Here is a 24,872-nt window from a genome sequence, read left to right as displayed (position 1 = left end):
TTGAATATAATTAAGAATGAAATAAACAGATTTCTTGGGCGGGATTTAAGTAAATGGGAACAAAGCCCCATAGTGAGCGTGTTTAGCCGCGTGTTTCCGCTTGCAGTGCCGAGAAACACAATGTTATAAAATGACACCTGGGTTAGATCGGGGGCCTCAGCGCGTAGCCAAGGCCACACATAGCCCCGTTTTGTGCACAGAGGACTCATACGCTCACCGGAACTCTTCAGTGTGGCGACAGATTGAAACGCCATTTTTAAATGGCTTCCTGATCTCTGGAGCCCCCGCCCCCAAGCCCCAACACACTATGGGAGCGCAGAAAGAAGTCTTACAACACCAGGTGAAAGTCCAACAGGTTTGTTTCAAATCACTAGCTTTCAGAGCACTGCTCCTTCCTCAGGTGAGTACCCACCATTCACTATGCGAGGGCACCCCAGCTCGATCGCCACCGCGCACAAGATGTCAGCTTGGCACCTTGACAGTGCCAAACTGACACCCTGGCAATGCCAGGCTGCCACTCATGTGGCACTGCCAGCCAGGATACCCAGGTAGAACCAGCAGTGCCAGGGTGCCACCGTCCCCAAAGGGCATGCACCTTGCGGGCTCCGATCTCTTGGGAGACCCCCACGAGTATCGTCCCGTATGGTCCCCATTTGTGGAGACCAGGGGCGTCATTCTCCGACCCCCTGCCGGGTCGGAGAATGGCCGTTGGCCGCCGTGAATCCCGCCCCCGCCCCCGCCGAAGTCTCCGGTACCGGAGATTGGGCGGAGGCGGGAATCGGGCCGCGCCGGTTGGCGGGACCCCCCACTCAATTCTCCGGCCCGGATGGGCCGAAGTCCCACCCAGAAATTGCCTGTCCCGCTGGCGTAAATCAAAGCTGGTATTTACCGGCGGGACCAGGCGGCGTGGGCGGGCTCCAGGGTCCTTGGGGGGGGGCGCGGGGCGATCTGACCCCGGGGGTGCCTCCACGGTGGCCTGGCCCGCGATCGGGGCCCACCGATCCGCGGGCGGGCCTGTGCCGTGGGGGCACTCTTTCCCTTCCGCCTCCGCCACGGTCTCCACCATGGCGGAGGAGAAAGTGACTCTCCCCACTGCGCATGCGCGGGAAACTGTCGGCGGCCGCTGACGCTCCCGCGCATGCGCCGCATTTCCGCGCCAGCTGGCGGGGCAACAAACGCCATTTCCACCAGCTGGCGGGGCAACAAACGCCATTTCCGCCAGCTGGCGGGGCGGAAATCCCTCCGGCGTCGGCCTAGCCCCTCAATGTTGGGGCTTGGCCCCCAAAGATGCGGAGCATTCCGCACCTTTGGGCCGGCGCGATGCCCGTCTGATTGGCGCCGTTTTTGGCGCCAGTCGGCAGACATCGCGCCGTTGGGGGAGAATTTTGCCCCAGTTTTTTTTTCTCCAAAAAATATACTTTATTCATAAAATCTATCATAAACATTACAGAACATTTTGAATTATCTTGACTGTACATTTCCATCAGAGTTACACATTCCCTTGACTTTCTTCCATTCAATTTTGATAACCTTACACACCTATCGCTCTTTACGTTACAATTCCTTCTTAAACACTTACATTGTCATGTTCCTTTTATACATTGGAGTGTTAATGACCCAGATCGAGGGGGGTTTACACTGTTACCCGCCCCTCGGTGTACATTTGCTGGTAAGACCTTACACAGTGGTCTTTCCCCTTTGCGTCTTGGTGGCAGCTGCCCCAAGCTTGAGTGTGTCCCTCAGCACGTAGTCCTGGACCTTGGAATGTGCCAGTCTGCAACACTCGGTCGAGGACAGCTCTTTGCACTGGAAGATCAGCAAGTTTCGGGCAGACCAAAGAGCGTCTTTCACCGAGTTGATGACCTTCCAGCAGCAGTTGATGTTTGTCTCGGTGTGTGTCCCTGGAAACAGTCCGTAGAGCACAGAGTCCTGTGTCACAGAGCTGCTCGGGATAAACCTTGACAAATACCACTGCATCTCTCTCCAGACCTTCTTTGCAAAGGCACATTCCACAAGGAGGTGGGTGACCGCCTAATTTCCCCCACAGCCACTCCGAGGGAAGCGTGCAACGGCACTGAGCCTTCGGGTGTACATGAAGAATCTGACAGGGAGGGCCCTTCTCACCACCAGCCAAGCTAGGTCTTGGTGCTTGTTTGTAAGTTCTGGTGATGAGGCGTTCTGCCAGATGGCTCAAACAGTCTGCTCAGGGAACCGTCCAACATCCTCCACAGTCTCCTTTTCCCTGAGGGTCTCGAGGACATTACATGCTGACCACTGCTTCATTGCCTTGTGGTCAAAGGTGTTTTTATTCAAAACCTTTTCAGTACTGAATTGGCTTACTCGAGGTCTCTGAAGCAAAGAGGATCGATTCCAACCTCTCAGGTACCTCGGGAAACTGCATATTAAAGTGAGACTAGCTACCTCGCTCTAAGATGCAGATTTGCCAAAATATGATCCCATAATGTGCGGGATTTACATTGCAACATTTTGTGAGATCGCGTTAGATCTTGTGTGGTGTTACGAGCAGGTTAGATCGCATTCCTTGACTCTAAAAGCATCGAGGGGTATGGGGAGAGAGCAGGAGGAATGTGTTGAGATAGGGAACATATTGAATGGTGGAGCAGGTTCGAGGGGCTGAATGGTCTACCCCAGCTCCTATTTTCCATGTCTCTATTAGAAATGCAATGAAATCCTTTGTGTTTTGCGTTATACAGTGTTAATGATATGCTGAAAATCCAGGAGCAGCTGACCAAAGATAGAGATGAACTACTCAAAGAAGTGGTCATCTTGCGGGATAAAGTGACAGAATTGTCAGCCAATGAGCAAGAGTTTGAGCGTCTGAAGGATGAGGCTGATCAGAACATGGCCCAGGTTGGTAATGGACTGCTTTCGACAGATGATGTTTTATGTCTCTTCAGTTCTTTTGTTTCAACCTGCCAGCAATGATACTTTTACATTGAGATTCAGTTGTTCCTACGTTTACCCTCTGGTGGGAGAAAATATGGGAATTTTACTACTTGGTAGCATTTTGGATGTGATTATGGAGCTCTTAAAATGTATTTTACGTAAATCCTGTCATGTATCATGTCGTGTTGGGTGTTCCGATATACAAACGAACCAACACGGTTGTAGATGGTACAACTCTGTTTTATTATTCTGTACAATAACAACTGTTAACTTCTGGCTGTGGTTCGTACTTCACCAGTTAACTTGTGGACCCAGCCCTAGCACTATCTTCGTGAGGCACTCAGCACATGGTGTATGTCTGAGTGGCACGCTGTGAGCTCTGTGCTCTGAGCTATCTCCTGGTGGAATGAGCGGGAACTGTGGTGTTCCCTGTTTTATAGTGCGTGTGCTCTCACTGGTGATTGGCTGTGATGTTGCGTGTGTGTTGATTGGTCCGTCGACCTGTCCATCAGTGTGTGTGTGTGTGATTGTGCCATGATATGTTAATATGGAATTCATGACAAATCCTTTGATTCTCTATGGAAGAGGGCGGAAGAGAGACCTGAACAAGGCTTGACGACTAGTGATCTAGTGGACACGAGTACCCGGCGAGGGGAGCGCTGAGGACGGGGGGAGCACAGGGGAATGCCAGAATAGACTGTGGTACACTGGGAGAAGCTGGGGGTGCTGGGAAAAGTGGGGGGACACCGGAAAAAGTGGGGGATGCTGGGAGAAACGTGGGAACGCAAGGGGAAGGGGGGGCACAGAACTCCAGGAGAAGATGCCGGGATAAACTGAAGGCGCCAGGAGAAGCGGGGCATCACCGGGGAAAGGTGGGCAACTCTGTGAGCAGCGGGGGAATGCTGGCAGAAGGGAGAGAATGCTGGGAGAAGGGAGAGAACACCGGGAGATGCGGAAAGACTCTGGGCAATGCGGGAAAACTCCAGGAGACGTAGGGGAATACCAGGGGGGGGATGCTGGGGGAACTCCAGGGGAAGGGGGGGGGGGAATGGAACTCCGTGGGGCAATGGGAGAACTCTGGGGAAGTGGGGGAACTCTGGGGAAAGTAGGGGAACTGTGGGGGGAAGCTGGGGAACTGGGGGGTGGAAGCTGGGAACTGTGGGGAAAGCGGTGGAACTGTGTGGAAAGCGGTGGAACTCTGGGGGAAGCTGGGGAACTGTGGGGGGAACCTGGGGAAAAGGGGGGGTTGAAGCTGGAGAACTCTGGGGAAAGCGGTGGAACTGTGGGGAAAGCAGTGGAACTCTGGGGGAAGCTGGGGAACTGTGTGGGGAAGCTGGGGAACTGTGGGGGAAAGCGGTGGAACTGTGGGGAAAGTGGGAGGAACTCTGGGGGAAGTGGGGGAACTGGGAGGGGAAGCTGGGGAAATGTGCGGAGAAGCTGGGGATCTCTGGGGGAAGCTGGGGATCTCTGGGGGAAGCGCAGGAATGCTGGGAGAACTGGGCGGCCTCAGAGCTAGTGGAGGAAACTCCGTGGGAAGCGGAGGAACTCTGGGGTAAAGTGGGGAACTCTGGGAGAAGCTGGGGAAAACTGGGGGAAGGGAGGATTCTGTGGAAAGTGGGGGAACTCTGGGGGAAGCAGGAGCTGCAGGCAGAAGGGCAGAAATCCAGGAGAAGGCCGGAACACTGGGAGAAGCGGCGGAATCCGGGGATTACCAGGGACCTCTGGGAGAAGTGAGGAATGCCGGGAGAAGCAGGGTGTGGTAACTTGATACCACAAAGTAGGTAGTTCAATGCATTGTTTAAAAATAGGAACATCTTTATATCAATAAATAACAAAGTTTTGCCGCCGAGGACCGGGTTCACTTCCGACCGCGAGTCATTGTCCGTTTGCACATTCTCCCCATGTCTGTGTGGGTCTCACCCCCACAACCCAAAGATGTACAGGGTAGGTGGATTGGCCATGATAAATTGCCCCTTAATTGGAAAAAATAATTGGATACTCTAAAGTAAAAAAAGTTTAAGAATGACAATAACTCAGCTGAACAACAGTAACAGTAATAACAGGAGCTTTAGTAAAACAAGTCTTGCTTACAGGTCACCTCCTGCAGTCTGAAAAGCCCACCAAAACCTGCACAAAATCTCCGGGAGGAATGGGGAAGTTCCGGGAGAAGTGGTAGAACTCTGGCCAGGAGTGGGAGAACATCATGGAAAGTGGGGGAATGCCAGGAGAAGTATATGTATACACAGAGTCAAAGATGCAAGACGATACTTTGAATGTGAGTCTTTGCAGGTAATTAAGTCTACAGTTCCAGGCGAGGCAACTGGAGAGAGGGATAATCACAGGTTAAAGAGGCGGGAATTGTCTCAAGCCAGGACAGTTGGTAGGATTTCACAAGCCCAGACCAGATGGTGGAGGGTGAATGTAATGCAACATGAATTCAAGGTCCCGGCTGAGGCCGTACTCACGTGTGCAGGACTTGGCTGTAAGTTTCTGCTCGGTGATTCTGCGTTGTCGCATGTCCTGAAGGCCGCCTTGGAGAACGCTTACCCAAAGATCAGAGACTGAATGCCCTTGACTGCTGAAATGTTCCCCGACTGGAAGGGAACATTCCTGCCTGGCGATTGTCGCGCAATGTCCATTCATCCGTTGTTGCAGCATCTGCATGGTCTCGCCAATGTACCACACTTCGGGACATCCTTTCCTGCAGCGTATGAGGTAGACAACGTTGGCCGAGTCGCACGAGTAAGTACCGCGTACCTGGTGGGTGGTGTTCTCACGTGTAATGGTGGTACCCATGTCGATGATCTGGCACGTCTTGCAGAGATTGCCATGGCAGGGTTGTGTGGTGTCGTGGTCGCTGTTCTGAAGGCTGAGTAATTTGTTGCAAACAATGGTTTGTTTGAGGTTGTGCGGTTGTTTGAAGGCAAGTAGTGGGGGTGTGGAGATGACCTTGGAACGATGTTCGTCTTCATCGATGACGTGTTGCAGGCTGCGAAGAAGATGTCGTAGTTTCTCCGCTCCGGGGAAGGATTGGACGGTCCAGACTTCTCCACATCTTGCCAAGGTCTTCCCCACACTCCCACTACTTGCCTTCAAACAACCGCACAACCTCAAACAAACCATTGTTTGCAGCAAACTACCCAGTCTTCGGAATAGCGACCACGACACCACACAACCCTGCCGTGGCAATCTCTGCAAGACGTGCCAGATCATCGACATGGGTACCACCATTACACGTGAGAACACCACCCACCAGGTACGTGGTACTTACTCGTGCGACTCGGCCAACGTTGTCTACCTCATACGCTGCAGGAAAGGATGTCACGAAGCGTGGTACATTGGCGAGACCATGCAGGCGCTGCGACAACGGATGAACGGACATCACGCGACAATTACCAGGCAGGAATGTTCCCTTCCAGTCGGAGAACACTTCAGCAGTCAAGGGCATTCAGCCTCTGATCTCTGGGTAAGCGTTCTCCAAGGCGGCCTTCAGGACGCGCAATAACACAGAATCGCCGAGCAGAAACATATAACCAAGTTCCGCACACATGAGTACTGCCTCAACCGGGACCTTGGATTCATGTCGCATTACATTCACCCCCCACCATCTAGCCTGGGCTTGCGAAATCCTACCAACTGTCCTGGCTTGAGACAATTCACACCTCTTTAACCTGTGATTATCCCTCTGTCCAGTCTGGACTTGTAAAGATTTAATTACCTGCAAATGCAAAGACTCGCATTCAAAGTATCGTCTTGCATCTTTGACTCTGTGTATACATATGGGGCGTCATTCTCCGCTGGCGGGAGTCTCCGTTTTGCCGGCGCCTGGGGGTTTCCCGACGGCGTGGGGCTGCCCCACAATGGGAAACCCCATTGACCGGCCGGTGTAACGGAGCATCCCGCCGGCGGGTCGGGGCAGAAATGTGGCAGGGCGGGATGGAGAATTTCGCTCATGGTTCTGGAACCCACCTCTTCATTCACCTGAGGAAGGAGCAGTGCTCCGAAAGCTAGTGATTCGAAACAAACCTGTTGAACTTTAACCTGGTGTTGTAAGGCTTCTTACTATGGAAAAAGTGAGAGATCTCTGGGGGATTTGGGGGAAGTGGCGGATCGTCGGGCAAAGCGGCAGAACTCTGGAGAATTGTGGAACTCCGGGACAAGCGGGAGAGAACTCTGAGGGGAATGGTGGGGAAGCGGGGGAATGCTGAGAATAGCGGGGAACTCAGCGGCAAGCAGGGAAATGATGGGGAAGCGGGGAATGCTGGGAGAAGTGGGGCGATGCTGGGCGATGTAGGAGAACATGGAGGTATCAGGAAAAACAGCAGGAGCTGGGGGAAGGGGCCAGAGCTGTGCCATAGCACAGGGAAGCTGACCAGGTAATTGGAGTTGGGGGCAAGTGGCCAGGACTATGGGAAAACGGGCTGAGCAGATGTCCAGGTGCTCCAGCGCCTCTGTCTTTATCATTATATACTCACAGTTGCCAGTGTTTGCTGCTCCTCCAATCGCAGTCTGGTTCTCTCCAATGTTTGTTGCTGATAGGCTCAAGACGAGTCTCTGCAGAAACCTTCAAGCACTCTGTGTGCCACATAGAGAGACTTCACAGGCTGCAGGTTGGACAATCCTGTTCTAGATGGTAGCCATTGTGGGTTTGGAAGGTGCTGTCAAAAGATCCTTGGTGATTGCATCTTGTCGATGAAGTCAGGAGCTGAATGCTCCTGGCAGAATGCAAGGTGAGTGTCCGTGAGCATCTGATGGAAGTAAAATCTAAAGTTTTGTGTGAGATGGAAGCCCTTCACTTGGATGGTACCCAATTCATTTTGTTTCCAATTAAGGGGCAATTTAGTGTGGCCAATCCACCTACCCTGCACATTTTTGGGTTATGGGGGCGAAACCCACGCAAACACGGGGAGAATGTGCAAATTCCACACGGACAATGACCCAGAGCCGGGATCGAAGCTGGGGCCTCGGCGCCGTGAGGCTGCAGGTCTAACCCACTGCGCCACCGTGCTGCCCGGTTCACTAGGATGGTGATGAAGGTTTTGACCTACAATAATTGAATGAAATCTACAAGAAAGATGATCTGTTAAATGCCTTTGAGGCATTGTCAGAATTTCATGGGCGGGATTCTCCCCGAACCGGCGGGTGGGCAACTCCGGAGCGAAGGAGTGGCGTGAACCACTCCGGCATCGGGCCGCCCCGAAGGAAAGGAAACCACCCCACCTTCAGGGGCTAGGCCGGAGCCGGAGCGGTTTGCTCCCCGCCGGCTGGCGCAGAAGGGGCTTGGCGCCACGCCAACCGACGACGAAGGGCCTCCGCCGGCCGGCGCGAGTTGGCGCATGCGCGGGAGCGCCAGCGTGTGCTGGCATCATCCCAGCGCATGCGCAGGGGGGATCATCTCCGCGTCGGCCATTGCGGAGGATCACAGCAGCCGATGCGGAGGAATAGAGTGCCCCCATGGCACAGGCCCGCCCGCGGATTGGTGGACCCCGATCGTGGGCCAGGCCACCGTGGGGGCACCTCCCGGGCCGCCCGTGCCACCAGGTTCTGCCGGTAAGTACCTACTCTAATGTACGCCGGCGGGACCCGCCGAAAACAGGCGGGCACTCGGCCCATCGCGGGCAGTAGAATCGCCGGGGGGGGGGGGGCGCTGCTAGCGGCCGCCGACTGGCGCGGCGCGATTCCCGCCCCCGCCAAATCCCAGGCGCCGGAGAATTCGGTGGGTCGGAGAATTTGGAAACCAAGTGGTGTGTTAAGACGCACCGTCAACTGGTTCTAACTGGCGTTCGGCTCACAGAGAAGGAAATCCTGTTGGGTCAGATGTCTGCTGAATTTAAAATTCCTTCAGTCTTCGTGGAACATATGAGACATTGCACAGGAACACAGAGGATAAAATACTCAATGATTGCCAGATTTTTAAATGATCAAGATAGTGGAGCTAGACGCCAATGCAATGGAAGGATTGAAGACAGGCAGAATGAGGATGAAAGCACCTTTAGAAAATCTGTCTATTATAGCAGAAGACAAAATTGGACCAAAAATAACGGGTGAATGAAGTTCACCCCAAGGAACGGTTAGTCGGTGCTTGAGATGTGATTCGAATTATCAATATGCGATGACCGGCCCAAAGTGGAAGAGTCCTCAAAATGACACATGATTAAAGAGAGTTCTGAGAAAGGGGGAGAGGGTAATCTGAACAAGTTATGTTGGTTACAAGAAAGTTTAATACTGTGATGAGTATGGTGGTTGTCGTCTCATTTAACTGTGTGGTACAAGATAGTGCTTGAGCTTCAACAGAATATGGAACAGATTGGGTATAATGGGCGGGATTCTCCGACCCGGCTCGCCGGGGGCTGGCGTGAATCCCGCCCCCGCCGGTTGCCGAATTCTCCGGCACCGGATATTCGGCGGGGGTGGGAATCGCGCCACGCCGGTTGGCGCGCCCCCCCCGGCGATTCTCCGGCCCGCGATGGGCCGAAGTCCCACTGCTGGAATGCCTGTCCCGCCGGCGAGAATCAAACCACCTCTCTTACCGGCGGGACAAGGTGGCGCGGGCGGGCTCCGGGGTCCTGGGGGAGGCGCGGGGCGATCTGGCCCCGGGGGGTGCCCCCACGGTGGCCTGGCCCGCGATCGGGGCCCACCGATCTGCGGGCAGGCCTGTGCCGTGGGGGCACTCTTTTCCTTCCGCCTTAGCCATGGTCTCCACTATGGCGGAGGCGGAAGAGACCCCCTCCACTGTGCATGCGCGGGGATGCCGTGAGCGCACGCTGACGCTCCCGCGCATGCGCCACACGCCAAAGTCATTTCCACGCCAGCTGGCGGGGCACCAAAGGCCTTTCCCGCCAGCTGGGGGGGGGGGGGGGGTGGAAATCAGTCTGGTGCGGGCCTAACCCCTCAAGGTGAGGGCTGGGCCCCTCAAGATGCGGAGAATTCCGCACCTTTGTGGCGGCGCGATGCCGGACTGATTCGCGCCGTTTTTGGCGCCGGTTGGCCGACATCGCGCCGATTGCAGAGAATCCCGCCCCAGATCTTCATTCAATAAGTAGCGAGGATCGATGCAAGGTTAAGGAGTATAAAAGGACTCTTTGCTTTGGGCTCGATGATGACAATACGTTGAGGTCACTAGAGAGAGTTGTAGCTCCATGTAATAGCTGGAGTAAGCCAATTTGTAAGTATTGATGCAGTCCTTGCTGAGATATCTATGCCGTTGACTAAACCTATGAAATAGACACAAATGCAACTCGACATAGAGCATGATAACGCAATTATTTTGGGAAAGTCAGATGGTCTGGAGTTTACACAGTCAGGATATGATTATATCCCCTTAACAAATCAAAGTGTACGACAAATATTACTGGCATCAGGTGATACGAATCAGAGAGAGGATTGTCTGAAAGTTACATAGACAGTTTGCTCACTCTATTGATCAAACATTAAGAACCCTGCTAAAAGGTGCAGGTGCAAACTTGTCCACTTTGGCAGGAAGAATTGAAAAGCATAATGGCGGGTAGCTAAATGGAAAGAGATTGCAGAACTCGATGGTACAGAGGGATTTGCATGTCCTGATCCATGAATTACAAAACGTTAGTATGCAGCTCTGGCAAGTGCCTCAGAAGACAAATGGATAGTTGGCATTTATTGCAAGCGGAATAAAATAGAAAAGTAAGGAGGGAGTTTTACTGCAACTGTACAGGGCCTTGGTGAGAATTTTGCCAATGATGAATGCAGAAACGGATGTGAAAATATGAACATCATGGTCATAAATACTGCAACTGAAATTCCTTTCAGCAATGGACTTCGTGAAAGGAATCGGTGAACTGCTGCGTAAAAGTTTAGCTGTTTAACCAGACTGAAAGTTGACAAATGCCCTGGCATGGGCAATTCATGCAAATAATTCAATCCAGATGGTTCACGGATGTAGTGCCTATTGGTGAAATCCCAAATTGCCTTCTGTTCTGTGCAATAGTACTGCTGTTCTAGAAGGTATTACAATTAGTGCCACTTTTTTTTGCATATTTGAATATTTTACATAATGGGAGACGAGCTTTGATCGTGACTGAGGTTATGGAGAAACTCCGTAGAGCACTGAGGCATCATATAAGACTATCTGAAACAGAGTTTTGGGATACCACGTAAAAGAGGGTCATAGAATTGACAGGCCCTGACAAGGTAATAGGCCATGATGGTAAGACAGCACTCAGCAAACAAATGGATCAAACTGTCAAAGTTAATTCCTTCCAATTAATCACAACTAATTACAAAATCTCAGACTCTGAACAACTGATTGAAGTAAAAAAGGCACTGCTGAAAGAAGCTTTTCGTCCAGCACTCATCAGGACACTTCACAAGAATACTAGTACAAGGGGAAAACAACAATTTATACTGTATGAGAAGAGTTTGCGGACTGGTAGAGGTGTTGCCATGGCGAATGCACCAGTTAATGATGGCTGCATTATTTGAAATTTAAACCAGGCAGTTTGAACCTGATTATTCAAGGCATTGCCCTGAGGAATGAATCAGTGAGTGACTGTCACTTATGAGTAATTTATATCTCTAAGAAACATGATTGTCTTCTCTCCCGACTTGCTGAGTCCACCAAGAAACCCCGGGCGGGATTCTCCCAGCCCTGGCCGGGCTGGAGAATCCCCGTGAACGGGCCACGCCGCGCCGACGCTGGCAAGCGATTAGAGCGGAGAATCGGCACCATTGGCGCCGGCGTGGTTGGCACGTCGCGGTCCGCTCTACGCGGCTGGCCCGCTGATTCTCCAGCCCGGATGGGTCGAGCGGGCGTAATAAAAGAGCTGAGTCCCGCTAGCGTCGTTCTAACCTGCTCTGGGCCGGCGGGACCTCGGCGTGGAAGGCGCAATTGCGTATGTGCGGATCCCGCAGCGCTCAGTTCACGCCGGGATCGGCAGCTGGAGCGGCATGAACCGCTCCAACGCCGTGCTGGCCCCCTGTAGGGGCCAGAATTAGTCCCGTGAGTGCCCGTTTACGACGGCGTGGACACCTTTCCGTGGGATTGGAGAATCCCGCCCCCCATGTTTGCAAAATGCACCCAGCTTCTTTTCATTTGAGAACAACATAAATCTTTTATTGAGGTAAAGATAGACCTTCTGGTGGAATCTTTGATCCTACCAGCAGCAGGAAGTATGGCAGGCAGAGAAATTTAATTTGGTCTGAGGCTGGAAATCTGGGGCGAGATTCTCCGACCCCCCCCCCGCCGGGTCGGAGAATCGCCGGAGGCTGGCGTGAATCCCGCCCCCGGCGGTTGCCGAATTCTCCGGCACCGGAGATTCGGCGGGGGCGGGAATCGCGCCGCGCCGGTTGGCGGCCCCCCCCCCGGCGATTCTCCGGCCGGAATGGGCCGAAGTCCCGCTGCTAGGATGCCTGTCCCGCCGGCGTAGATTAAACCACCTCTCTTACCGGCGGGACAAGGCGGCGTGGGCGGGCTCCGGGGTCCTGAGGGGGGCGCGGGGCGATCTGGCCTCGGGGGGTGCCCCCACGGTGGCCTGGCCCGCGATCGGTGCCCATCGATCCGCGGGCGGGCCTGTGCCATGGTGGCACTCTTTTCCTTCCGCCTTCGCCGCGGTCACCACCATGGCAGAGGCGGAAGAGACTCCCTCCACTGCGCATGCGCGGGGATGCCGTGAGCGGCCGCTGACGCTCCCGCACATGTGCCGCCCGGCAATGTCATTTCCGCGCCAGCTGGCGGGGCACCAAAGGCCTTTTCTGCCAGCTGGCGGGGCGGAAATCAGTCCGGCACGGGCCTAGCCCCTCAAGGTTAGGGCTCGGCCGCTCAAGGGGGGGGAGGATTCCGCACCTTTGGGGCGGCGCGATGCCGGACTGAGTTGCGCCGTTTTTTGCGCCGGTCGGCGGACATCGCGCCGATTATGGAGAATTTCGCCCCAGTTTCTGGACGTCGGTATGACCTGTAGTAATTCTGTTATCGGGACTTTAAAGGTGAGTTATCATAGAATCATAGAATTTACAGTGCCGAAGGCAGCCATTTGGCCCATCGAGTCTGCACCAGCTCATTGAAAGAGCACCCTACCCAAGCCCACACCTCCACCCTTTCCCCATAACCCAGTAACCCCACCCAACACTAAGGGCTATCCCTATAACCCAGTAACCCCACCCAACACTAAGGGCTATCCCTATAACCCAGTAACCCCACCCAACACTAAGGGCTATCTCTATAACCCAGTAACCCCACCCAATACTAAGGGCTATCCCTATAACCCAGTAACCCCACCCAACACTAAGAGTTAATGGGGGTTTCTTGGTGGATGCAGCGAATTGGAAGAGAAGACAATCATGTTTCTTAGTGATATAAATTATTCATAAGTGACAGCCATTCGATGATACATTCCTCAGAACAATGCCTCAAACAATGACGGAAGCGCTTTTCCTTCCCCTATCAAATTAAATTCACCACCAGCGAGAAATCAGAACATTCACTTTTATGATTGTATACAAGTGGCGTGCATTTGACAAGGGAGACTTCTTCCCTGGTTAATGTTGAGTTGCTGCTGCACAGTCTTCGTTCGGGAGCATCTGTAAATGTTAGCTTATGCTTGAGACCGCATGGTGATACTGCAAGTTGCATGGAAGATGATAAAGGAAGGTGTTTTGTTGTGCTCTTGACGTAGCATAAGCTGCTTCCTTGATGTGCACTCTGACAAAGGAAGGTTCAGACTTGGAGATAGCTTTCACACGTTGATTAAACTGTTAACTATTCTCCTACTTGGATTCGACTCTCCTGTTAATCCTGCTGTAGCTACTCAGACTAACTAACCAGTCTGCTACAATCCACATGGTGGGTGTGATGTTCAATCAACCCTGTGTCTGTACTCACTGAGTGTCTCCACTGGAAAGAGACTGAGCATGTGTACTGTGTCCTTTTATATGGGTTGGTGTAATGCCCTCCTGTGGTAGTATCACCTCTGTGTGTATCTTGAATGCCCATTGGTTGTGTCCTATCTTACTGACCTATTGGTTGACTGTCTGTGTGTCATGTCTCTGGTGCTCCCTCTAGTGTCTAGCTAGGTGTAGTGTATGTACATTAAAGTGATGTATATCACCACAGAAGGGAGGAAAGGTTAGCAGGGAAGGGTGGAGCAATGGCTGGGGAAATATGGAAAGCATAGTACTTCACCTGTGGTGCTCATGGGATAATATCAGGGATGGCGACTTCTCTGCTTTTAGAACCAGTGAGTGCCTCATATATGCATGTTTAAGGAGCTGACCAGCGGCAAGATTTCTGTGAGCACCAACCATTCCACATCCCAACCCCTCCCAACAGGAATGACTCTCAGTTCTGAGCCTGCCATCGAACGGAGATGTCAGTACCGAAGATTTCACCCTCTGGCTCCATTGCAGTCTTAGAGATTGGTTTTTCAAATACTCTCACTACCAACTTTGAATTCGCAAGATAAATACAAGTTACCTTTTAAATGTAATTAACCCATACTCGCGGTTGTTTACCAGATTCTTAATCAGATTTTCCATTTATCTTCTATTTAACAATTTCATCTCCGACCTAAAAGTTATATTCCCAAAATTAACAGTTACCCCTCGAAAAAATTATGAAGATATTCACAACAGAATGCATTTGGTTAAAATTGAAAGAATTTTTTTAAAGAGTCTATTGACTACGATTGTAAAATAAAAATGTTCTTAAGTTGCTGAACTCTAAGTAACTTGCAGTTTAGTGGGGTAGAACTGAAAAAATAAATTATTGTAGATTTTGAAATCTAATATTAATAGAAAACTATTTATTAAAAGGCATATTCTCATGGGAAAGTAAAGAAAAATTCTTCAAACTTTGAAAAGAGACTACTTATTGTTGTGCACTGAAATGTCTATACTTCTTGTGGCATTAATTATTCGATTATTAAAGACAATTCTTTAGCCTTCATTGGGCATGTTTTCCCTCAAAGCTCTAACACATGTTCCTTTCGATGCCCATTACCCTACACCAATTTTTTGACTGTAGCTTCAGCATGATATACAGATGCGAGAGAATGAGATTGCCCGAGAGATGCGACGGAAGGAGAAGTTGCAGAAAGAACTGACGCGTTTGAAGGGAGAACTGGACGATAATCAAGCTGAGATCAAATCACTGATGGTACAGCAGCAAAAGAATAAAGATGACTATCAGAAATTAGATCTGCAGCTCAAGGAACAAAAGGTAACCAGAACACAATCTCCCAGTAATATTGCAACCTTCAGACTAACTAATCAGAGATATGGAGGATATGAATCAGGGGTATGCACTTGGACTATGCTTTTGGCATAGGTGCAGTGTATTCATGGGCAGAGTAGCAGTGCAGACAGAACAATAGGGTAATGCCCCATCAGCGAAACCACCTGGAAAGGATTGTCTCACATCAATAATTATGGGCACTGGCTGTACTCTAGACACATCTGGTGCAAAAATGTCCAAATAGATAAGCTTTTGAATACAAAAATAACCCATATTGTGCCACTCTTCACATAGAATGATTACAAAGAGCTTTATTTTCAGTGACTAATCCTTGTACTGTCATGAGAGATTGGTGATGAGTAATTTCTCCAGGTCCTTGATGACATGCAAATGGAACTGTTCTTTTCCCAACTTTGCAATAATTCACGAGGGCAGCAAATACCATAGCTCTTTGGTCACATTGTGGCACAGTTACCTTCTCTCCTCTTCTTTTCCTTTCCCCCTCCTCTAACTCTCCTCTGTTCACTCTCTTATGATGCTCCTCTTTCTTCTCCCTCCTCTCTTTTCCTTTTTCTGTTTAGAAATCTTCTCTTGTCTTATCTCTCCTCCCCAGTAAGATGCTCCTTATCCCTTGCTCATAGATAAGGTCTCAGTCCGGTTGAATAGGCATATGAAACACTGTTGATTTCTTTAAGAATTCATTTGGTACATTTTCACAAAATTAAATCAAAAAACTTTTCTGTGAGTACGTTGAAATGTCCTTGAGACACTGAAGAGTGAAAGCAAAAATTTCAAAATAATAGACACTCCAGATTTACAAATTAAAAGTCATTTCAACAAAAGACCTTTTTAAAAGTAATTTTCACGAATACGTCAAGGATCTCCAGAGGCTAAAATTATTCTCTCTAATCAGTCAAACGGATCACATTCTTAAGGGAATCCTTATCTGGGTTTAGCCCCTTACTTAGTTTTATTGGTTCAAATTCTCAGCTGAGAACCCCTTGATTCGTTCAGGAAAGTGTCTGTCACTTAACAGGCGATTGGTTAATTAGACATTAATCAATTACTCCAAATTAATTATCTATCCTGCGATTCTTGCCCCACATTCAAACTCCCTAAGTCACGTATGGTCTCAGTTACGAGATTGTTTCAAACTCGCTCAATGTACCCTCATATTGCTTACTTGCAGTATATTTTTCGCAACATTTGAGACAGTCATGGACAGGATTCAAAAGTTTAGCCAATTTTATAACTTACTCATATTTCTACAAATTCAATAATTTTCAAGAATCATTTTATTTTCAAGTATATTTTAGCTAATATTTTAAAGGACCCCCCTCTACTAATTGTTGTATTCAACATCTCCACTCCTCTCACTCTCCACCCCTCTGATTCCATCTTCTTTCCTTTCTCCTCTGACTCTTATGCATTTATTTGGTCTTTTCTTTCCGCTTTTGCATCCTATCTATTCACAGAAGTTACAGCTTTGCCAATTTTCAGTACTTTACTTTCTCTCTCTCCTTAATTTTTGAACAGAAGGTAATTAAGACAAATTTTTCCCAACATCAATAGGGCAAATGTCAGACTGATTCTTTTTATAAAGCGATAGATTTGTCGATGGCTTGTGAACAAGTTCCCTCCAGAAAATGGAATAGAGCATTTAATTTTTTCTTCTTTTTGTGCATGTTGATCTCCCCAAGGTGAGAGGGTTTAATTTCTGTTTCAGATGCCAAGAACCTGGGGCGAAATCCTCCGGTATCGGCGCGATGTCCGCCAACCGGCGCCAAACACGGCGCAAATCAGTCGGGCATCGCGCCGCCCCAAAGGTGCGGAATCCTCCACATCTTGGGGGGCCGAGCCCTAACGTTGAGGGGCTAGGCCCGCGCCGGACTGATTTCCACCCCACCAGCTGGCGGAAGTGCCCCGTCAGCTGGAGCAGAAATGACATTGCCGGGCGGCGCATGCGCGGGAGCGTTAGCGGCCGCTCACAGCACCCCGCGCATGCGCAGTGGAGGGAGTATGCGCATGGTAGAGACCGTGGCGAAGGCGGAAGGAAAAGAGTGCCCCCACGGCACAGGCCCGCCTGCAGATTGGTGGGCCCCGATCGCGGGCCAGGCCACCGTGGGGGCACCCCCCGGGGCCAGATCGCCCCGCGCCCCCCCCAGGACCCCGGAGCCCGCCTGCGCCGCCTTGTCCCGCCGGTAAGAGAGGTGGTTTAATCCACGCCGGCGGGACAGGCATCCCAACAGCGGAACTTCGGCCAATCCGGGCCAGAGAATCGCGGGGGTGGGGCCCACCAGCCGGCGCGGCGCGGCACGATTCCCGCCCCCGCCGAATCTCCGGTGCCGAGAATTCGGCAACCGACGGAGGCGGGATTCACGCCTGCCCCCGGCGATTCTCCGACCCGGCGGGGGGTCGGAGAATCTCGCCCCAGCATTGAGTATTCCGAGGTTAGATACAGGAAAAAGAGTTTAGGAGTATAATGCATTTTACTCTGCTCGACAACATGCCTCAACTTAATCATAGAAAGATATCCTCCACTGCTCTGCAATGGCATTTCTGGTTTCTGCTGCAAAGCAGTTTCAGAGAGCGTTGGGGGGCACAGATTATAGAGATAGGTCACCTGGCCATCAAATCTGGGTCAGAATTGGATGGAATTTGACAACTTAGGGCCAATATCAGGGAGTTTTGAGCTGTGGTCCCTTGCACAGTGAGGGGAGAGGGCCAGACTCATTTCGCATGGTATTTTCACAACTGAAAAGACTTTTGTCCCAATGGTCTTGGCTGGATTGAAGCCTAGGCCCAAAAGACAAAACCCATTTCAGCACCCAGTTCTCAATGCAATCCATTTAATAAAAGAATGACTTAAATTTATATAAACCCTTTCATAACCACTCTGTCCCCAAGAGCTTTACAGCCAATAAAGTATTTTTTAAAGATCTAATGACTGTTGTAACGTAGGAAATGCAACTTACAATCTATTCTAAACAGAATGTTCATTCTGTGCAACTCAGTTTTTATTTTAATTGATTGCTATTCTTTTTCCACTGATAGATTTTGAATGAAAGAACTTCAAAAGATTTGGAGCTACTTCATCACAAGTTTATCAAGCTGCAGCAGGAGAATGAGCAACAAGCTGTAATCACTGAACAACTGACCTCAGAAAATCAACAGAAGATAATGGATCTTAAAGTAGGTACTATTTCCTCTCCATTACCTGACTAGATGGAATAAAACCTGTCGTGCGTCATAGAATCATACAGCACAGAGGAGGTCATTGTCTCATCATGCCTGTGCTGGGTGTCTGAAAGGCTGACTATAAATCTGAAACATCATTCAGTAAAAACACAGGGCGGGATTCTCTGCTCCCCGGACTAAGTGCCCGCGCCGTCTGAACGCCGTCGCGTTTCACGACGGCATGAACAGGGCCCGGGCACAACCTATTCTGGCCCCCACGGGGGGCCAGCACTGCGCTGGAGCGGTTCATGCCGCTCCAGCTTCCTTACGTGGCGCCAAATGGGCGCTGCGCCAACACGCGCATGCGCAGTTGGGACAGCTCATTCCTGCGTTTGCGCAGTTGGGCCGCTCCATCCTGCGCATGCGCGGGGCACCTCTTACGCGCGCTGGCCCCTCACCAACATGGCGCCGGGGTTCTGGGGCCGGCCGCGGAAGGAGGTAAGCCCGGGGTGGAGAGGCCGGCCCACAGATCGGTGGGCCCCGATCGCGGGCCATACCCCATCGGAGGCCCACCCTGGTGAAGGAGCCCCCCCCCCCCCCCCACAGGCCGCCCCCCCCCCCAGCGTTCCCGCACAGTTCCCGCCGGCAGCGACCAGGGGTGAACGGCACCGGCGGGACTGTCATTTTTATCGTCGGCCCGTACGGGCCAGAGAATCGCTGCTCGCTGTTTGCGGCGATTCTCCGAGCGGCCCGGCGCGACTCTCGCGGCGCTGGTTTCGGGGGGGGGGGGGGGGGGGTGGGGGTGGGAGAATTGCGTGCGGGTGTCGGGGCGGCATGGCGCGGCGCCCCGGCGATTCTCCCATCCGGCGTGGGGGGGGGGAGAGAATACCGCCCCATAGTCTGTAATCTTAACGCCTGGTATGTATCTCGCTTTATCATTACCATTGAGGCAGGTCACCAACCTGGTTCAATGAGATTGGAGAAGAGCATGCCAAGAGCACACTAGGCATAAGTGAGAATGAGGTGCCAACCTGGCGAAGCAATATCAGGACTATATGAATGCTAAACAGCAGACGCATATGATAGACAGAGCTAAACAGTATGGCTCAAAGCTCTGTAGTCTTGCTGAATCCAGATGCGAATGGCAGTGGATTTGAATAAACTAATCCCTACTAGTTAAACTCAAGAGGCCCCATGATCATGCTCATCCTCAATGATGGCAGAGCGCAGCAACAGTGAAAAAAGAAAAGGCTGAACCCGTTTGCAACTATCTTCTGCCATGTGTTGAGTGCATGATTGGCCTTGGTCTCCTCCTGAGGTTCCTGACATCACAAATGCCAGCCTTTAACCAATTTGATTCCAACAAAGAACAAAGAACAAAGAAATGTACAGCACAGGAACAGGCCCTTCGGCCCTCCAAGCCCGTGCCGACCATGCTGCCCGACTAAACTACAATCTTCTACACTTCCTGGGTCCGTATCCTTCTATTCCCATCCTATTCATATATTTGTCAAGATGCCCCTTAAATGTCCCTATCGTCCCTGCTTCCACTACCTCCTCCGGTAGCGAGTTCCAGGCACCCACTACCCTCTGCGTAAAAAACTTGCCTCGTACATCTACTCTAAACCTTGCCCCTCTCACCTTAAACCTATGCCCCCTAGTAATTGACCCGTCCACATAACCTCAAGAAACAAATCAGTTTATGGCTACAGCTAAAGGCGATGAGATTGAAAACAACCTGGCTGTAGTGCTGAAGACCTGTGCTCCAGAACTAGCCATCCCTCGAGCCAGGTTGTTCCAGTCCAGCTCCAACACTGGCATCTACCCGACAGTGTGAAACGTTTCTCAGGTCTGTCCTGGTCTCCGCTCGAGTGACTCTTAAATGTCACTTGTGACCGACATTGAGATCTAACTCTTAATGCCTTCAGAGCACCTTGGGATGAATAATTAACAATGACTTGCCAGCACATTCATGCCTGGAGAATTAATGTATGAGAAAATAAAAATCATACAAACAACAGGTGCGATTAAATGGCAGATTTCTCCATTTAAATATTGGAGAGGGTTTTTGGGCCTTGCAACAAACTCACTCATTTTGACATCAATTCATCCATACTCTTGACCACTACAGCCACCCCTTGTCAGTTCTGGCTCAGTGGGTAACTCGTCTTGCCTCTGAGTCGGAAAGATTTTGGTTAAAGCCCCATACCGGGATCCATAGAATCATAGATCTGGGGCGAAATTCTCCCCCAACGGCGCGATGTCCGCTGACTGGCGCCAAAAACGGCGCCAATCAGACGGGCATTGCGCCGGCCCAAAGTTGCGGAATGCTCCGCATCTTTGGGGGCCGAGCCCCAACATTGAGGGGCTAGGCCGACGCCGGAGGGATTTCCGCCCCGCCAGCTGGCGGAAATGGCGTTTGTTGCCCCGCCAGCTGGCAGAAATGGCGTTTGGTGCCCCGCCAGCTAGCGCGGAAATGCGGCGCATGCGCGGGAGCGTCAGCGGCCACCGACAGTTTCCCGCGCATGCGCAGTGGGGAGAGTCTCTTCCGCCTCCGCCATGGTGGAGGCCGTGGCGGAGGCTGAAGGGAAAGAGTGCCCCCACGGCACAGGCCCGCCCGCGGATCGGTGGGCCCCGATCGCGGGCCAGGCCACCGTGGGGGCACCCCCCGGGGTCAGATCGCCCCGCGCCCCCCCCCAGAACCCCGGAGCCCGCCCACGCCGCCTGGTCCCGCCAGTAAATACCAGCTTTGATTTACGCCGGCGGGACAGGCAATTTCTGGGAGGGACACGGCCCATTTGGGCCAGAGAATTGAGCGGGGGGTCCCGCCAACCGGCGCAGCCCGATTCCCGCCCCCGCCCAATCTCCGGTACCGGAGACTTCGGCGGGGGCGGGGGCGGGATTCACGGCGGCCAACGGCCATTCTCCGACCCGGCGGGGGGTCGGAGAATGACGCCCCTGATCTCTACAGTGCAGAAGGAAGTCTTTCAATCCATCCAGTCTGCACTGACCCTTTGAAAGAGCACTCCGCCCTATCCCAACAATCCTTTAACCTAACCTACACATCCCTAAGGGGCAACTGAACATGTCCAATCCGCCTAACCTGCACATCGTTTGGGGCAGCACGGGAGCACAAGTGGATAGCACTGGCTTCACAGCGGCAGGGTCCGAGGTTCGATTCCCCGCTGGGTCACTGTCTGTGCGGAGTCTGCACGTTCTCCCAGTGTCTGCGTGGGTTTCCTCCGGGTGCTCCGGTTTCATCCTAGTCCAAAGACATGCAGGTTAGGTGGATTGGCCATGATAAATTGCCCTTAGTGACCAAAAAGGTTAGATGGGGTTATTGGGTTACGGGGATAGGGTCGAAGTGCGGGCTTAAGTGGGTCGGTGCAGACTCGATGGGCTGAATGGCCTCCTTCTCCACTATATGTTCTATGTATATGAACAAGAGTGTAACTATGTATCTTTAGACTGCAGGAGGAAACTGGAGCACCCGGAGGAAACCCACACAGACACGGGGAGAACGTACAAACTCCACACAGTCACCCGAAATGAAACCCGGGTCCCTGGTGCTGTGAGGCAGCAGGGCTAACCACTGTGCCAACGTGCTGCCCCATTGTGAGCAGGTGGTCCAAACTGACATTCCGCTGCCTTTCTGAGGGAGTGCTGCACTGTCAGAGGTGCTGCTTTTTGGACGAGGTGTCAAATGCGATCCTGTTGCCTCTTAAAGGTGGATGTAAAAGATCCCATTGCATTATACATAAAAGAAGAGCATGGGAGTCGTCCCACTAATGGCTTGGTGAATATTTATCGTTCAACCCAAATCATTAAAACAAACTATCTGTTGGTCATTATCACATTGCTGCTTATGGGAACTTTCTGTCTGCAGTTAGCTGCTATGTTTACTACATTACAATAATGACTACACTTAAAAAAGCACTTAATGGGTTGTGAAGTGCATCGGGGTGGTCTGAAGTTGTGAGAAGTGCTGAAAATTGAAGTGTTTCCTTTATTATCTCAGACTGAACCAGACCGTTCATAAGTTCAGTATCCAAATGAATGAAAATGAAAACCGCTTATTGTCACAAATAGGCTTCAAATGAAGTTACTGTGTAAAGCCCCTAGTCACCATATTCCGGCGCCTGTTCGGGGAGGCTGTTACAGGAATTGAACCATGCTGCTGGCCTGCCTTGGTCTGCTTTCAAAGCCAGTGATTTAACCCAGTGTGCTAAACCAGCCCCTGATCCACTCGAGCTGAGCTTCCAGCCTTAGATACCCTCCACCATTAAGACTTTTTACCCGCAGTTCCATAACCTGGCCTACTTTGGCCCTGTGGCAGCCCATCTGCTGCTGAAACAAACCCCCATCCATGCCGTGGCCATCTCAATGCTTGACCGAATTATCGCCCATCGAGCGTTTTGGCCTTTGGGAGAAATGGAGGGAAACAACTGTGTAGGAAGGAGTAAAGATTCTATCTGACCTCTTTGCAAACGGCTTGTTCAAATAATTACGCTGCTGTCATTTGATCTAGACCAAAGAGGAAGATGTGAATCAGTTGCGCCATGATGTTGTCAAGTTGACCAAAGTGAGGGAGGTGTTGCAGCGTAGGTTACACCAGACTGAGGATCAGAAACTGGAGCTTGACCACCAGCGGGAAACCTTGAAGAATCTCACTACTTCGATGGAGAAAGGTAGGGACTCAGCTTTGGAATGATATGTATAATCTAAGGAGAGTAAAGGGTTAACAAGATGATGTTCATGTATATCAACACTAGATGGCATCCCTGAGTAGTCTTATAAAATGCTGCGTCTCTAAGCATTCTGGGTGAAGCTGATGGAGAAGGATAGTGTGAGGTTGAGTTAGCGTGTTGGTTGTATTAGAGAGAGATAATTAATTACTGTAACATAGATTCAATACTATTATTTTGTTAGCTGTTACTCAGTAGAGTGTGCGAACCTTTCAAGTAGCGTAAAATAAACTGGTTTAAATATATAGCTCAATGTTCTTTGTAAACACTACGACTTTGGCTATCTTGGAGAACAATACAAGGAACATTACAGGCTTGTCAACTGTATTGAGTGAGGCAAACTTGCCTCCCTAACCTTTACAATGGCACTCTCAGTGCATAAATTCACTGCTTAAAGGGGGGTAGTGGCATAATGGTGTTGTCACCGGACTAGTCAGAGACCCAGGGTAATGCTCTGGGGACCCGTATTCGAATCCCACCACGTCAGATAGCAAAACTTTAATTCAGTAAAAGAAATCCGGATTAAAAGCACAAATGATGACCACGGCACCATTGTCGATTGTCCTAAAAATCCACCTGTTCACCAAAGTCCTTTAGGGAAGGAAATCTGCCACCCTTACCTGGTCCGGCCTACATGTGACTCCAGACTGCCCTCTTAATGGGCCTAGGAAACCACAAATGGGCAACAAATGCTGGCCGAGCCAGTGACGCCCACATCCCCTGAACTAATAAAAGAAGCCATGATGTGGAGATGCCAGCATTGGACTGGGGTGAGCACAGTAAGAAGTCTTACAACACCAGGTTAAAGTCCAACAGGTTTGTTTCAAATCACTAGCTTTCGGCGCACTGCTCCTTCCTCCTCTTCATTCACCTCAGGAAGGAGCAGTGCTCCGAAAGCTAGTGATTTGAAACAAACCTGTTGGACTTTAACCTGGTGTTGTAAGACTTCTTACTAATAAAAGAAAACGTTGCGGTTGGGTCTACGTTGGGAGACTAAACACGGATTGAGTGCCTGCCTTGCGAAACACCTCGTTCATTACAGAAGCATGACCCCAAATTCCACTGGCCTGCCATTTTAATTCTCCACGTTGACCTCTCTGTCCTCAGCCTACTTCAGTGGTCTAGTTAAGCTCAACGCGTGCTCGAGAAACAGTGTCTCATCTTTCGATTCGTCGTTTTCCAGACTCAACATCGGGTTACCAATTTCAGGCTGTAATTGCATATCCGGCGTCGCCGGGCACCTGGGAATACAAACATATGGGGTTCACAGGCCAGCTATAGTATGACCGTCTGGTGCTTGTTCTCAGTGATATTGTTGGCCCGGAAGTAATAACGCATTTGTTCAGTGTATTGGTTCCAGTCTTCAACATCGGCATCAAATGCATCTAACCGCCCAAACAGAGGCATGGCGAGTCAAAGAAGTCCAAACCTGGGTCCAGAAAACCAGGGAGGTGGCTCAACTGAGCAGGTCGCAGAGTCGACAGCAAACCAGTTTACTCCTCATCGCCAGTTTAATAAGGACGCGGGGAGTCCAGACCGAGTAAAATAAAAAACAAAGTTTTATTTGCACAAACGATATGTACACTACCTGGTAGATCCCTACCTGGGTTCCTGCTGAGGTTGGTGCCTTACTGGCTGACCTTATATGCATGGGTTGATTGAGATGCCCCACCCCTCGTGGGGGAGCTCGTACTCTGAAGGAGCATGGGGAAGACAAGCATTCCCACCCCGTCGGTTCCGTGTGGATTGTTACACTCTGGTTCCAATTTTTTTTCCTTTTCTTTGCAACTTTCCGTCTTTATCTTGTTTTTCTCCTTTTCTTGCCTCAGGGCAGAAGCTGT

General features: G+C 51.0%; 1 protein-coding gene across 1 annotated transcript in view; it reads left to right on the top strand.

Moving 5' to 3' along the window:
• cfap58 (cilia and flagella associated protein 58) overlaps positions 1-24,872 on the top strand; it is a 282,899-nt gene that overhangs the window by 22,898 nt on the left and 235,129 nt on the right. Inside the window, exons 4-7 of the mRNA XM_072479551.1 lie at positions 2,715-2,871; positions 14,900-15,094; positions 18,164-18,301; positions 22,815-22,974. Of these exons, the coding sequence (XP_072335652.1) occupies positions 2,715-2,871; positions 14,900-15,094; positions 18,164-18,301; positions 22,815-22,974 (650 nt within the window). The remainder of the gene's footprint in view (positions 1-2,714; positions 2,872-14,899; positions 15,095-18,163; positions 18,302-22,814; positions 22,975-24,872) is intronic.

This window comes from Scyliorhinus torazame, chromosome 16 (assembly GCF_047496885.1).
Source record: "Scyliorhinus torazame isolate Kashiwa2021f chromosome 16, sScyTor2.1, whole genome shotgun sequence".
Lineage (NCBI taxonomy): Eukaryota > Metazoa > Chordata > Chondrichthyes > Carcharhiniformes > Scyliorhinidae > Scyliorhinus > Scyliorhinus torazame.
Note: the sequence above shows the minus strand (reverse complement) of the source record. Positions and strands in the feature narration are given on the sequence as shown.